Source organism: Pristis pectinata, chromosome 13, assembly GCF_009764475.1.
Source record: "Pristis pectinata isolate sPriPec2 chromosome 13, sPriPec2.1.pri, whole genome shotgun sequence".
NCBI classification, from domain to species: Eukaryota; Metazoa; Chordata; class Chondrichthyes; order Rhinopristiformes; family Pristidae; genus Pristis; species Pristis pectinata.
The window spans coordinates 37,358,762-37,374,178 of record NC_067417.1 but is presented as its reverse complement, the minus strand read 5'-3'; the positions used below and the strand labels follow the sequence as shown (position 1 = coordinate 37,374,178).

General features: G+C 39.2%; 1 protein-coding gene across 1 annotated transcript in view; it reads left to right on the top strand.

Annotated features, from left to right (window-relative positions):
- The window catches only part of cfdp1 (craniofacial development protein 1), a 131,566-nt gene that overhangs the window by 32,316 nt on the left and 83,833 nt on the right, over positions 1-15,417 (top strand). Inside the window, exon 5 of the mRNA XM_052028416.1 lies at positions 4,804-4,932. Within this exon, the coding sequence (XP_051884376.1) occupies positions 4,804-4,932 (129 nt within the window). The remainder of the gene's footprint in view (positions 1-4,803; positions 4,933-15,417) is intronic.

Genomic DNA, 15,417 nt, shown 5'->3' with positions numbered 1-15,417 from the left:
CTGAATTGCTCCCAGGAACTCCTACCATTGCTGCTCTGTCGTCATTCCTGCTTGTGTCCCTTTCTAATCAACGCTGGCCAGCTCCTCTCTCATGCCTCTGTAGTTAGCTTTACTCAACTGTAACACTGATACATCTGATTTTAGCTTCTCCCTCTCAAACTGCAGGGTGAATTCTATCATATTATGATCACTGCCTCCGAAGGGTTCCTTTCCCTTAAGCTCCCTAATCAAATCTGGTTCATTGCACAACACCAAATCCAGAATTGCCTTTTCCCTAGTGGGCTCGACCACAAGCTGCTCTAAAAAGCCATCTCATAAGCATTCTACAAATTCCTTCTCTTGGGGGATTTCAATATGCAGATAGATTGGGAAAATCAGGTTGGTACTGGATCCCATGACCAGCATAACATTGCCCTTTTTACATGCCTTTTCTATTTCCAGTTGTAGTTTGTACCCCACATCATGGCTACCATTCAGAGGCCTGTATATAATTCCCATCAGGATATTTTCACCCTTGCCGTTTCTTAACTCTACCCACAAGGATTCTATGTCTTCTGATCCTATGTCACTTTTTGCTGAAGATTTGATTTCATTTTTTACCAACAGAGCCACTCACCCCCTCTGCCAACCTGCCTGTCTTTTTGATAGGATGTGTATCCTTGGATGTTTAGCTCCCAGCTGTGATCTTCTTTCAACCACGACTCTGTGATGCCCACAATGTCATACCTACCAATTTCTAACTGTGCTGTTTTATTTCATATGCTGCGTGCAATCAAATATAACACCTTCAGTCCTGTATTCACCACTCTTCTTCTCAAATTTGTCTCCATGTTGCCTGAAATTAAATTCTTATCCCTCTCTGAACTTTCTGTTTTATTCTTTATTCTGGAGACTTCAGTAACCTCTCCTGCACTCTCCTTGCCTTTTACTTTATCCATACTTTTCCAATCTGTTGAACACAGCCCCTTCCTATTTAATTTAAAGCTCTATCCGCAGTCCTAGCTGTGCGATTCTCCAGGACCCTGGTCCCAGCATGGTTCAGGTGGAGCCCATCCCATTGGAACAGCTCCCTGCTTCCCCAATCCTGATAACAATGTCCCACAAATTCAAACCCACTTCTCCCACACCAACCTACACTTGGAGGGACAAGGAAATTGACCTGAGGAGATGATTATTGACCGAGAAAAGCAGCTGGGTTTGTATTTGCTTAGCTGATCACCAGACTATTGGGATTAATCAATAGTGTAATAACTGCCGAGATGAAACGGTTCATTGATGCTCCCTCTCTAGGTTCATACATCAAACCATCCCCCTGGACAAAGTAGTGCAGGTTTCTGTTACCTATGAAATCTTATTCAAGAGGAGGAAATCAATAAAATTGTGGGAACAGAGGAACTATTTTATTTATATTTTTCCTACTTTTCCTGTCTCCTCCTTAATTTATCTTTGTTTGTCTTCACTGCTCCTCTGCCAGAATCTCTTCTACAATCAAACTTAAACTCTGCAAAAATGGATTGAAATTAATTAAGACCTCAATCATTGGTTTTGTATCCTTGATTCCCCATAGATTTCTCAAAATGCCAGTTCAGATACAAAAATATAATTATATTGCAACAAAAATTGACCTCCTCTCCTGCTCCCCCATTCCTATCATGCACTGCAATGCACATCGAGAGTATTGGCTGTCAGCTCTACTTGCCTCGCAATATTCTATTCCCTTTAATGAACAGACCCGAGTGTCTGGAAACCAGTACTGCCGGTGAGGAAATACCAGGGTTTATGTTGAGGACAAGCGACTGAAAGTGAATTTCTTTCCCAAACGTTGTGTATCTAGTTTAGTTTAACTTGTTCTTTTTATCACTTATATTTTGTACATTCTTTGTTTAATTTTATCTTTCATTGTCTTTTTTATTTAGCTGCTTTCCTTTGCCTTCCCTCTTGTTCCAATTGCTGTCTGGAGATTTGATTTCTTTATCTGAGGAATGGAATGAATTGAAACATAGTTTGTTTGCCAGTGGAGGAAGTAAGCTGCAAAAACAAAACAGTATTTTTTTTAAGAAGTAAAAATATGATATAGTAACAGTCTTTTAAACCTCTCTGGTATGATTCAATAGCAATAATAGATATGTAATCCTGGAAGGATTATAATTGAGGCAGGCAGCTTGACTGAGGTACTCAACCTGCAATTTTGTCTCTCAATCAAGCTGTCTTTTCTCAATTACAACTTTGCTTGTACTCCCGCTTGTCCATTATTGCTTAATTATCATTTTGCTTGCTTTTTAAAAAACATTATGTTAATTTTGCTTCAATGTCATTAACCCTTCTGAGAGAATATGGGAACATAAATAATGGATGGAGCCAGTTTAATACTACAAATTATTCAGAGAGACTGTTTTCTAGTTTCATGATCCTTTGCATGGTAGCTTCCAATACTGAAGGCTAAATATGTGAAGCAGTCATGCAGGGGGAGAAAAGGCCATCAATAAAGCTTTTGAAATTTTAAAAGATTATCAGAAGGAAGAATTGAACTGTATGGTGATATTTAAAAATCCACTTGCTTGGTTCTGAATGCATTCCAAAGGGATATCATCAGTGATGTTGGCATTTAAAGGTCAAAACAAAATTTAGATGGTTTACAAAAATGTATTTGATAATAGGCTTGCCAGTGGTGCTATGCATTAGTCAATGATTAGTGTACTGTTCTACTGTGCTTGCTGAGTATAGGAATTAACAAGAAGGTAAGTTACAGATATCAAGAGACACAGATGCTCAAATCTGGAGCAAAAACAAAACTGCTGCAGGAATTCAGTGGGTCAGGCAGCATCTGTGGAGGCAAAGGGATAGCTGATGTTTCAGGTCAAGACCCTGCATCGGAACTTGGGGTCCTGATGCAAAATCTCGACCTGAAACATCCACAATCCCTTTGCCTCCACAGATACTGCCCTAAGTTGTAGGTTCTCCAAAAAAAAGGTAATATCCTATTCACATTAAGTCTGTCAAGACCCCTTAGTATCTTGTATCAAATCACCTCTCACTTTTCTAAACTGCAGCAGATACACACCTAGCCCGTGGAGCCTTTCTTCACAAGACAATCCGCCCATTCAAGTTATTATTCTAGTAATTGTCTCTGAACTATATCATAGCTGTGATCTTAACCAATAAGTCTATAATAGAACCAGTGTCAGTGAAGACTAGTATCAAATATCATTGCCCAACCACTTTTTTCAATCTTTCGCATCATGTACGTCTTGCCTCCAACAAACTTACCACAGGAGTGGAACTAATCTTCAGAGCAAATGGGGAACTTCAGTGTACAGCAGAAACGTTCCAGAATCACAATCACCTGGACCTCCATGGTCGAACTACAGTGTGCAGTCAACGCTTGCGTTTGTGCAGATTTGGAGGATGATCTCCAAACCATTGACTTATCACTGAAGCATACGAAAGTATGGGTCTGCATTGCAACATTTGCGTGATAAAGGTCTAATATCAGCTTGGCTCCTCTGTACAAGACTGCTCTGACAATAAAGGTTTACAGTGAGACCCTGAAAAATATGGGCGACTTCTCAGATCTGACGAGCCATCTACCTTTTGGCAAAGGTAGACATTGAAGATGAAATTTGCCACTATCTCCAATGCAATTTTTTTATTGATTGAGGAAAAGGGTTTTTGAAGATCAAGACCTCAGACCTGGTGCTAAATCCATGGTCTAGTGGGCAGCAGTGATCCCTGCATTCTTATATGCATCTGAGGTATGGGTTACCCACAGTATGCACATCAAGGCTTTGGATGGGTACCACCTACATTGGTCCAACAAAATCTTTCAGGTTTACCGGAAGTATAAGTGAACCAATGTCAGTGTCCTCTCCCATGCCAACATCCCCAGCATGGAGGCTCTGATTACTCTCGAGTTCCACTGGGCAGCCCACTAGGTTACTGAAGCAGGCACTCTATTTCAAGCTGTGTCATAGAAAGAGATTACCAGGTGGGCAGGGGAAAAGACTGAAGAATGTGTTGAAAGCCCCCTTGAAAAAATTCTACACTTCCACTCCTGCTTGGGAATCCCTGACCCATGGAGAAGGAGCATTTGGAATAGCATTGAGAACCTTGAGTCCATGCAACAGGAGCACACAGAAGCGCTATGTGCAAGGACTGCGCCATGTGGGGTAGTATTGAGAACCTTGAGTCCATGCAACAGGAGTGCACAAAGCCCTATGTGCAAGGACTACACTGCCTGGGGTAGTATTGAGAACCTTGAGCCCATGCATCAGAGCAAGCAAACTGTCTGCCCACCCTGTCAAAAAGTCTGCCTTATTAATCATCTCAGAACCCAGAGAACTGGAGCGAAAGCAAGTCATCATAACTCCCTGGGGAATGCTTTAAAAGAAGAACCAAGACCTGTTAAGATACCAAGGTGTCAACTGATAGTTCTTCTGTCTCTGAATCAGAAGATTGTGCAATTCATCCTACTCCAGGGCTTGAGCAAAAAGCAAAAAAAGAATAACTGGCCATTAACTTCTGTTTGTTGAACGTTGCTCTGTTCAAATTGACCACTGTGTTTCTCAACACAATTACTGGTTTAAGTTCCTTATGTTAGATGTAAGTTACCTTGGAATGTTCTAAGGTTGTAAAATTCAATATAAATGTCACTTCATTATCTTCAGTTTTATCTTGGATTGGAGGTTAATCTACACATTTTGTTATTTTATTTAGTATTGAAATCATACATTGTGAAATCTGTTTGAGATGTTCTTATTTATTAACTTTGATTTTATATTAACACTATCCATTTTATGTTTTTAGGGTAACTAAAGAAGTGGATGCTGCTTCCAAAGAAGCAAAAAACTTCTTGCAAAAACAGAATAATGTGGAGGAGAAATGCTCTTCGACTACACCAGTGTCTGTGGCAACTGGAGCCCCTACAGGTTCAGGGCAAGTACTGATTCCCATGACTAAGCGGCAGCCAAAGTAGATCATGAATATGTTCTTAAAAAATATACTGGTTGTTCATAAATATTTTGCATGGGAAATTCAAGGCTTTTCTTTAAAGGAAATGTGCAGCGCAGCACTGTGGGTTAGTTTTTCTTGTACAAATGCACTTTTAGATCTTTTATCAATTTGGTCTTGTTGACTGTGGGTTCAAATTAGTTCAATTTGGGATCTAAATAGGCTGATTCAAGACTTCTAATTTGCTTTTCATCTCTGAAAGCAATACTTAGATCAGTAGTTGAGTACGTGTGTGCCCAAAGTCTCAGAGGTTGATATTGTACCGTTACTTGGGTGGAAGAGGTCAGGAAGTGGATGAACACCGAGGTTGATGCTTGCACTGGATTTGATGCTTTGATGACATTCATGGCTGCAGTATGCACCATCTCTAAGGTGCTTTGCAGCAATGCACCAAGGTTTATTTGAAGCACATTTCAAACTTGTGACCTCCTATTATCTACAATGGCCGGGACAGCAGTTGCTTTGGAAAATCAGAACCTTCAAGTCCCACATTGTCCTGAATTACAAAGATATTGATTATATTTCGTTGTTGGTGGTCAAAATCCTAGAACTTTGAACTGTACAATACTGAGTGAGTCACAAAGTAATACAACTTCAAAGCATGTCCTGCAGCAGTTCAAGAAGGCAGCTCATCACTGCTTTGTGCAGTTTCACATAAGAAGTTTAACTGTGGATTTGAATCTTTGACAAGTTCACTGGAAAATAGAAGTCTGTCGCAAACAGAGTTTGTAAGTGTCTATAATGGCTGTGGCTAGTGGATCTTTATTTGACAATCTCGGATTGGATCAGTGCTTGAGTTAGTCCAAATTTACCTCCAAAATAAATAATTTGAAATCCAGGTAATTCAAAAATTCCGGTTGGTTTAAAATCTACTGTTAAGGTTCCAGACCATATTATATTTTTAGGTGATAGATTTTGTTTCTAATTATAACAAGGAATTAAAAAGTCTTTCATTATTCCCAATAATGGAACACCAAACTCTAAATCGGATTAACAATGTACGTGTTCATTTTAATAATTAATGATTGAGAAACACTTCTCATTTTATTCTGTATTTGTCATTAATGAAAGAGTTCTTAATTTTTTGATTCTTATTTGCATATCTAGAAAACTTTGTTTAGAAATCTTAACATTTAATTTGCTGAATATATAGTAGAGTCATTAGGTTGCTGAAGATGCAAGTGGGCAGTCTGAATCTGGCACGGTCTTGAAGATCTAGTAAAAGAAGTAGAACCTCTGAGAAGAATAAAAATAGAAAATGCTGGAAATACTCAGCAGATCAGGCAGCATCTTTGGAAAGAGAAATTTTTAATGTTTTGGGTCCGAGACCCTTCACCAGAACTGGAAAGTGAGAAAACAAGTTAATTTTAAGTTGCAGCGAGGATGAGTGGGGGATGGATAGGAACAAAGGGAATGTCTTGGATAAAGTGAGAGCAGGATTGCCCAGGTGACCTTGCTGTTTGTGGAGCCATCTGGTTAATAGATTAATCTGTAACCTGTAATGAGAGTAGTTAAATAGAGAGAGAAGGCAAAAAAAGGTTCGTGTTAAAGCTGACATGTACTGTTTCGCATAGAATGGATGTTTCTCTGTTTTTCTTGATCTCACATGAAGCAATACAGCAGAGGTTGAGGCATTATAGGAGAGGCAAACTTGAATCCTAATTGAGTTAGTGTAGACAAACTAGATTCTTGAGACCCCAAAAATATCAATTTGTATTGAGCAATAACTGCATCAGCAGAATAATAATTAATTTCCCTTTAAACTTGTTGGTCATTGTCCTTTTGAACAGAAGAAAATAGGAGCAGGAGTAGGCCAAATGATCCATTAAGCTAGTTCTATTATTCACTGGGATCATGACTAATCTTCCAACTGGACTTCACTTTCTATTCTATCCCTATATCCTTTCCCTTGTTATTCATGGGAGCATACTCAAAATGGAGGTAAAGAATTCTGAAGATTCGTAACTATCCATTTGAAGACATTTCTCCTTTTTTTTCCTTAAAGGTTCTGTCCTGCTTTGAGTGAGTGAGAGAATTTGAGAGGACGAGGGAAAAGAAATTAGTGTAATGTCACAGGAGGCAGCAAGTTGTTTGACTGTTGAACATTTCTCTCTTGAAGTTTGCTCTAACTTAAAATCTAAAACAAAAAAATTGAGACCTTAAACCAGAATTCTAATTAAATATTGTAAGTACCGAGTCGAGTAGCTTAGTAATTATATAACTTAAGGTGGGGATGGGGTTGTGGATTTTGGTGAGACCCCTGTGATCCACAGCAACCATATATGCAGTTGGAGATCGAAGCTCAAGGAACTCGAGTCGATGAGCTGGAGTTCAAACTTTGGACAGTGTCATGATTCAGGGAGGACTACTTGCTCCAGACACACCACTCAAATAATGTTACTCTAGATTTTATCGGTGGTCAGGGACAAGAGTTTGACTGTGGGTATGGGGTTCCATGGGTTAGCATTAGAGGGGGGGAGGAGGGGGGGAGAGAAAGAAACATGAGCTGGAAATCTGAAATAAACTGAAAATGTTGGAAACCTCAGCAGGTCAGGCACCATTTCTGGAAAGACAAAAAAAAATTAACATTTCAGGTCCAATACCCCTTGTCAGAACTGGGAAAGAGAAAACAAGTTACTTTTCAGAAGCAGGGGCGGTGGGGTAGGGATGATAAAACAAATGGAATACCTCTGATGGGGTGAGTGCAAGTGGGTTAATGTGGCAGAAGCACGTTACTTCTGATTGCATGCCACTTCAGTTCTCCAAACTACTCCCTCTCTGACCTGTCTTTCTGTGGCTCCTGAACTTCTCCATCAATACAAGCTTGAGGAACAACACCTCATCTTCCGTCTGGATATGTCGCATCTTTCAGGATTCTATATCGAATTCTCCAACTTTAGGTAACTTGGCCTTTCTGATACAAACAGAAAGAAAGAGCATTTCTGACAGCAATCCATCTGTGATTTCAGCTCAGATTTTCTCTGTCCATTAGAATATCCTGATCATGTCTCACAGCCATGCTGTTACCAACACATTACACAGACAAAGAAATATGGTCTGTTTCTAACAGCCAAATTAACTCATTTGGTCTCACTCTATCAGAGATATTTCTTTTGTTCTACCCATCCCTCCCCCACCTTCTCTGTAACTGAAAACTAGCTTATTTTCCCTTTCCCAATTCTGATGAAGGGCATCAAACTTGAAATGTTAACTCTGTTTCTCTTTCTACGGGTGCTGTCTGACCTGCCAAGTGTTTTTTTTACCCTGTTTTTATCATGGGTTAATGTCAGAAGAGCCTTGCCCTTGCACTGAACAGGTGTGAGCTGCTTGTGGAGTTTGTGACGTGCAGAGGCTGCGGGGAGAATGATTAAATCCACAGCAGTTCTATGGCACAAAGGGCCCTTGAAGCTGGGGGAGTATTAACATACGTTGCAGTGGTAAGGGACAGTGTAGATGAGGAAAAAGATACTGTTTTGTAAAAGAGCTTTAACAAATATGAAAAGAGAGTAGCTAAAGTAAATATTGGAGGAAGGTGTTTGTAAATCACCAATGAGAAATGGCAAATGCTGTGAACAAATATCTTGCGTCTGTCCTTGTGCTAGATGATACTTGGAGCATCCCCATAATAGAAAATCAGAGGGCAAAAGAGAGGGAGAATTTTAAAACAATTATTATCATTAGGGAAAAAATTCTTTTTGTTCTTGTACTTTTTGAATGACTGTACCATAGTTGGTGATAACCCCTGTTGACAACAGCCATGTAAGGCCTCGCAAGCATTTAATGGTTCTGTGAGACAAGGGAATTAAACACTCATTTGACTAAATTTCTCAAACTTGGATGGGGTTAATTATGGCTTCAGCTTTCTTCACTACCTGACTTCCATTTCAACGATGGGCGAAAGAACTTGTTGCACCGTAGATAATGCACCTGAAATTTTGGTTTCCGTGACGCGAAGGAGAAAATTGGGTACTGGCTGCAGTTCACTGAAGAATTACTGTTGTCATACCTGAGTTAGGCTTTTAGAAAATGTCTAGATAAATGTGAATTTGAGAAGTTATTACTTCTGCTCCTTATTTCCTTCCATCCACATCCTTCCCCTCCACCTGAGAACATTGCACCTCTAGGCTTCATGGCAGCCCATGATCTGGCCCATGGTCTTAAAATTATCTCAATTTAATGCCTTGTACAAAAGATAGTCTTCATTTCCCATACTATTCCATCCATTCTAGAAAGCATGTTGGGTAGAAGCTGTGCTTTTACATACAACAAAGTAAGCTCGCTTGTGCAGTGGGAAAACTGTTTGAGCAGCTGAAAGTAGTTTACTAAATGCTAAACATGATGGGATTTTTTTAAAACATTACTCATATCTTTTATATTAATTTATAAATACACTTCAAAAATATAAGTGTTGAATTGCAGGTGTCAACCCAAAGCATTTTATAATATTGTGGCTCTAATCTGCAAGTGTTTTAATGTTGATATTTGTTACCATCCTCTATAATTGTGGCATCCATTAGTCATCAGTGGTGCATGCTACATCATTCTTATTGGATGAAACATTAGTACTTTGATTTGCATTGCTTTTGCATTGAGGTTTTCAGCCAGTAACTGGAACTGGTTTAATGCAGTCTTTGAATTGCTTGCCAAACCGAGAGTCCAAGTTTCCATCTTCGCAGGTATTATTTGCTTTGGTCATTTTGTGGCAATAATTATGTCTCTATTTGCACCAAAGTACTTCTGAGTCTCAGACAGCCAAAGTGAGATCATTGCTCGGCTGTGATCTGTAATTATATATTTTTTAGGACTTTCAACACAAGCTCTTGTGTTGTAAGGACTTTGCAACTGCAGCAAGTTAATTACTGTGGACCTCTTCATCATGGTCAAAGCTCTTCCTTTGATCTTTAAATCTGAGTATTTGATTTGAATACATAAAAGTGATAAAGAGGAAAGGACTGGTGATTTTTTTTTGTTTAATGTCAAGAGATATTCAAGAGCTTCAGCTAGTAAAGTACTTTTCAAGCACAATCTCTATTGTGATTATAGCAAACTATGTTTACAGAGTAGGGACCCAAAAACAGCAATTAAAAAGACAGAAATTTATTTTGGTGATATCTAGAAGATACTGGTTAGGACTTAAGAATAAATACATAGATTTTCTTTAACTGGATGATATATGTCTAGCTGAGAAGATGGATGGGACCTCGCTTTAACATCTCATGACATCTTGTTTCTCTTTCAATACTGCATTGAAGTGCCAGTCTGGGTTGCATGCTTCAGTTTTGGGAGAATAACTTGAACCTACAACTTTCTGACTGAGAATGAGAATAATATTGAGCTGAGGCTAAAACCTAAAATAACAAGAAGTTCATATCAGAAACAAAGAGTTAACATTGATAATCAGTATTAATTGGGTATCAGTATTTTGAATAAGCCAGAAATCTTGGCCAGTCAATTTATTTCCAGTTACAAATGGGTCTATGTGGCAATTGTTTAAAAGTAATGATGCTTGTCTCAGTGGACAATTAACCAACAAATGATTGACTCTCCCCTCCCCACTCCCCTATTGTTCATTTTATGCAAAATGGAGACAATTTTGCAGAGAGGTTTACTGATGGGCCTTGAAGTATTTTCCCATTTTTAGTTGAAACTGAATCAGCAATAAGTCAAGCCTCTGCTGATCAAAAAAGTATCCGTTCTTCCTGAGTTGAACCAGAGAGATCTGATACCAAGGTTCACTGCCACTATTTTCCAACATTTTAACCCTGCTCAAAATCGTGGAGAGAAGGAAATGGGAGAGTGTGTCCATATCAAAGTCGGCAAGAATGTGCTCTCTGCCATGGATTCAGTAAGGTTGTTGTGGAAAGGCCACCTTTCCTTCTGCAGATTTATAGATGGATAGCCTACAGCAGAAATAACTAGTTCTGTTGCAGGAACTGAGTTGCCTGAAGTTTTAGAGTTCAATATAGAGCCTGGAAGACTTCAAATTATCCAGATGGAAGATGAGGTGATGTTCATTAGGCTTATGTTAGGCCTTGTTTTAACAATGCTGACTGCCACAGACAGATAAGACACAGTGGAGAATTAAAGTAGCAGGTCACATGAAGCTCAGGGTTGCCACTCACCAATTTATCTTTGGAGCCAGTGGAGAGTTCTGCCCAACTAATAAAGTTTAACTTCACTGATGTGGATTTATGTCCCCTTAAGTAAATATTTCATAGACTTTTAACTCTAAAATTGCATGAAGTTTTTCAATTCCCACCCTCTACAAGAATCATGGCTAGAGATCAGCTTTCTTGGAAAAGTGTGTGGTCATATCTTTGGTTGAAAGTCATTCATGTTTTGAATCAGCTTATGTTACCTCAAAAGTTTAATGGTTTGTAACATGTTAAAAAAAATACTTTTGTTTATAAAATTACCTGTTTTCAAGAGTCACAGTTTAGGTGAAAATCATTTGAACTGAAAATGATTAGTTTGCGTGTAATCTCACATCAGTTTATGTTTGATTATTTCATTATCATAAATTCTAATCTGGTAGTACAGGTCTGTAAGTGAAGTGTTTCATTAGATTTTCAAATGTAAATTATAGAATTTGAATGGACACTGAGAGCTCATGGGATTATAGTGAAGTATGAGGCCAGAAAAGATTAAGGAGTCTTCAAATGCCTATTCAGTTCTTAAATTTAAAAACACTATCAATCTCCCTTGCCTCCCAGCAGTTTCTGCCACATATTCATCACTCCCTGTGTAAAATACTTAAATATGAACTATTGATGCTTCTTCCTCTCTGTTTGATTCATTATTGTCTCTTTGATAATATGTGTAACATTGGTAAATTGGTTTATTATTTTTGCATGTACCGAGGTACAGTGAAAAACTTGTCTTGCATACTGTTCATACAAATCCATTCATTACACAGTGCATTGAGATAGTACAAGGGAAAACAATAACATGATGCAGAATAAAGTGTTTCATTTACAGAGGAAGTGCAGTGCAGGTAGACAATGAGGTGCAAGGTCATAACGAGGTAGATTGTGAGGTCAAGAGTCCATCTTATCGTACTAGGGAATTGTTCAATAGTCTTATAACAGTGGGATAGAAGCTGTCCTTGAGCCTGGTGGTACGTGTTTTCAGGCTTTTGTATCTTCTGCCGATGGGAGTGGGGAGAAGAGAGAATGTCCAGGGTGAGTGGGATCTTGGATTATGTTGGCTGCTTTACCAAGGCAGCAAGAAGTATAGACAGAGTCCATGGAGGGGAGGCTGGTTTCTGTGATGTGCTGAGCTGTGTTCACAACTCTGCAGTTTCTCTGCAGTAATGGGTAGAGCAGTTACCGTATCAAGCTGTGATGCACCCATATAGGATGTTTTTTATGGTTCTTCGATAAAAATTGGTGAGGGTCAAAGGGGACGTGCCAAATTTCTTCAGCCTTCTGAGGAAGTAGAGGTGCTGGTGAGCTTTCTGGGCCGTGGCATCTTCGTGGCTGGACCTGAACAGGTGACGTTCACTCCTAGGAACTTGAAGCTGTCAACCTCTTGACCTCAGCACCATTGACGTAGACAGGAGCATGTGCACCACCCCCCTTCCTGAAGTTGATGACCAGCTCTTTTGTTATGCTGCATTGAGGGAAAGGTTGTTGTCATGACACCATGTCACTAAGCTCTCTAGCTCCTTCCTGTATGCCGAGTCATCGTTATTTGAGATACGGCTGACTACGTTGGTATCATGTGCCAACTTGTAGGTGGAGTTGGAGCAGAATCTGGCCACGCATTGGTGAATGTATTAGGAGTAGAGTAGAGGGCTGAGGACGCACCTTGTGGGACACCAGTGTTGAGAATAATTGTGGCGGAGGTGTTGCTGCCTATCCTCACTGATTGCAGTCTGTTGATCAGGAAGTCAAGGATCTATTTGAAAGGGGAGGTGTTAAGTCCCAGGTCTAGTAGCTTGGAGGTGTGTTTGCTTGGAATTATTGTATTGAAGACAAAGCTGTAGTCAATAAATCAATGAGATGGACTATGACCTCACGATCTACCTTGTTGTGACCTTGCACCTTATTGCACTGCACTTTCTCTGTAGCTGTGACACTTTACTCTATACTGTTATTGTTTTTTCCCTGTACTACATCAATGCACTCTGTACTAACTCAATGTAACTGCACTGTATGATGAATTGACCTGTATGATCGGTTTGTAAGACAAGCTTTTCACCTTGGTACAAGTGACAGTAATAAACCAATACCAATAAATCATAGTCTAATGTAGGTACACAATAAACAGTATTCTAACATTGCTACAATGTTTTTGAGGTCAATTTATTTATTTCCTTAAAAATATTCTCTGGGCACCTTCAGAGTGAACAATCCCAAGCTCATACAGCAGATTTGCAAATAGTACTCCAGGTGAGGTTCACTTGCGTCAATTAAAATTTGCCCTCTGTTGCCCTTGGACTTGTTTCGTTTTCCCTTTTGTCACTGTGCTATTTGTTCCTCAAAGGCAGGCAAGAGTGTCTGGCCGGCTTGCCTGATATAATTCACCATTCTCTTGCTTCGGTCTTTGATCTTACCAAGCAAGAGTCAAAAAATAATGAATAATCTGTGGGTTTCCATCCCATTGCTTTACAGTTGGCTTCAGTGCATTACGTTGCTGAAGCCCTAAGCTCTGCAATTTTCTTGATAAGCTTTTCTCCCTGACAATAAGACACTTTCTGAAACCTGCCTCTCATCAAGGTTTGGTTGTCCTCTGAGGCTCAGTTTCATATTTTCTTTAAAATCTCATCTGTGAAGTTAATTGAGGCATTTTCCTGAATTGACAATAATCCTTGGCTCTTCCATCTTTGCAGACGAGCAGACTATGTCCTCTTCTAACTTTCAGTACTGATGAAGGGTCTTGACCTGAAATGTTGACCATTCATTTCCCACCATAGATGCTGCCTGACCCACTGAGTTCCTCCAGCATTTTGTGTGTTGCTTCCTTCTATTTCTTGTTCCTTTGGCAACAGCATCAGTTTCCAGCAGCACTTTTGACCCTTGTGTTACCTCTAATTGTTACTCTTTCTGACATCCAGAACAGAATGAGCAGAAATGTTATTCAACTCCCCTGCCATAAACTCCCTACCTCTGTAACCTTCAACGCTCAAATATCTGCTCTTCTCCATTTCTGGACGACTCGGTGTCTTGTATTTAATTGCTGTGCCATTGGCAATATGGCCATTGCTGCCAAACAATATGCTCTCGGGTTTATCCTTCTGCCCCTCCAAAATTATTTTCCTTTTTTAAGATCCTCTTTCGAGCCTACCTCTCCAACCAAACTTTTATAGACTTCTTCTAAAACATCTCTGTGGATTATGTTCTTGTCAAGAATATTTTTACTTTGATAAAGGTGCTATATAAATGCAAGTACATACGGCTCAGAATGTGAAACTTCAAAAGGATGTGACCTAGAGATGCCTGGAGGCGAATGAGCCTGTTGGATAATGATCAGGGAATGACATTATCGCAAAGGTAGACTATCTTATGCTCCTGCCTTTATAGAAAACATTTTCTAGAGATGATATGCCTATAATCTTGTGGTGTACAGTGCAGATGAAAAGGTTTATGTTTGTTAAATTTATAATTGTATTTTGGATAAAATCAGAAGCAGAATTGTCAGTTATAAAACAAGTTGTGGTTGAGCCAACCAAATAGCCTTGAAGAATTCATGATTTAGTTGCATGTATTTAGCATTTTTGTTAATTGTGAAGAAATTATTACCATGGGGAATAATTGTTCAAAATTTGTACAAGATGCTCATCTTTGAACTTGAAAATTGATTGCAGGGATTAAAGACATTACTGAAGGTGTCTGGGAAAAATTAGTTACCTGGCAGTGAATTTCAATTAAGGCATTGTATTATGCATTTATACAAAAACAAATATTTCTTTGGAAACATACTGAAGTAATTTGTATGTGTCTTTCCAATATCAAATCTCCATCCAAACGTTTTGAAGTCCATTGCTTTTCCAAGCCAGTATATTGTCCCATTTTAATGTAAAGCATACATTACACCTTTCCACAAGAGGGGGCCGAAGATAGATATCTAGTCACTGCAGATCAGCTTTCCTGCTTTTAGCTATGCCAATTGTTATGGAATTGGTGAACAATAAGAAAAGGACAAACCATCCCAATCTGCTATGTTGTTAGCAGTCTGGCTTCAGAGTACATCTGTCACCTTTGTGATGCTTTCAACCCTGTGATCTAAAATTGGATAAATTCCATGCATGGCTTGTTGGTTGAACCTTTTTAAATCTTTGGGTGGAAGAGGACACCTTAGTTCTATTGTAAAGATGACAGTATGTGGTACATGAAATGCAAAATTGAATGTGCAGTTTCCTCGGGACACAAACACTTGATCGTGAGAAATTGATATTCAGCCACTAGA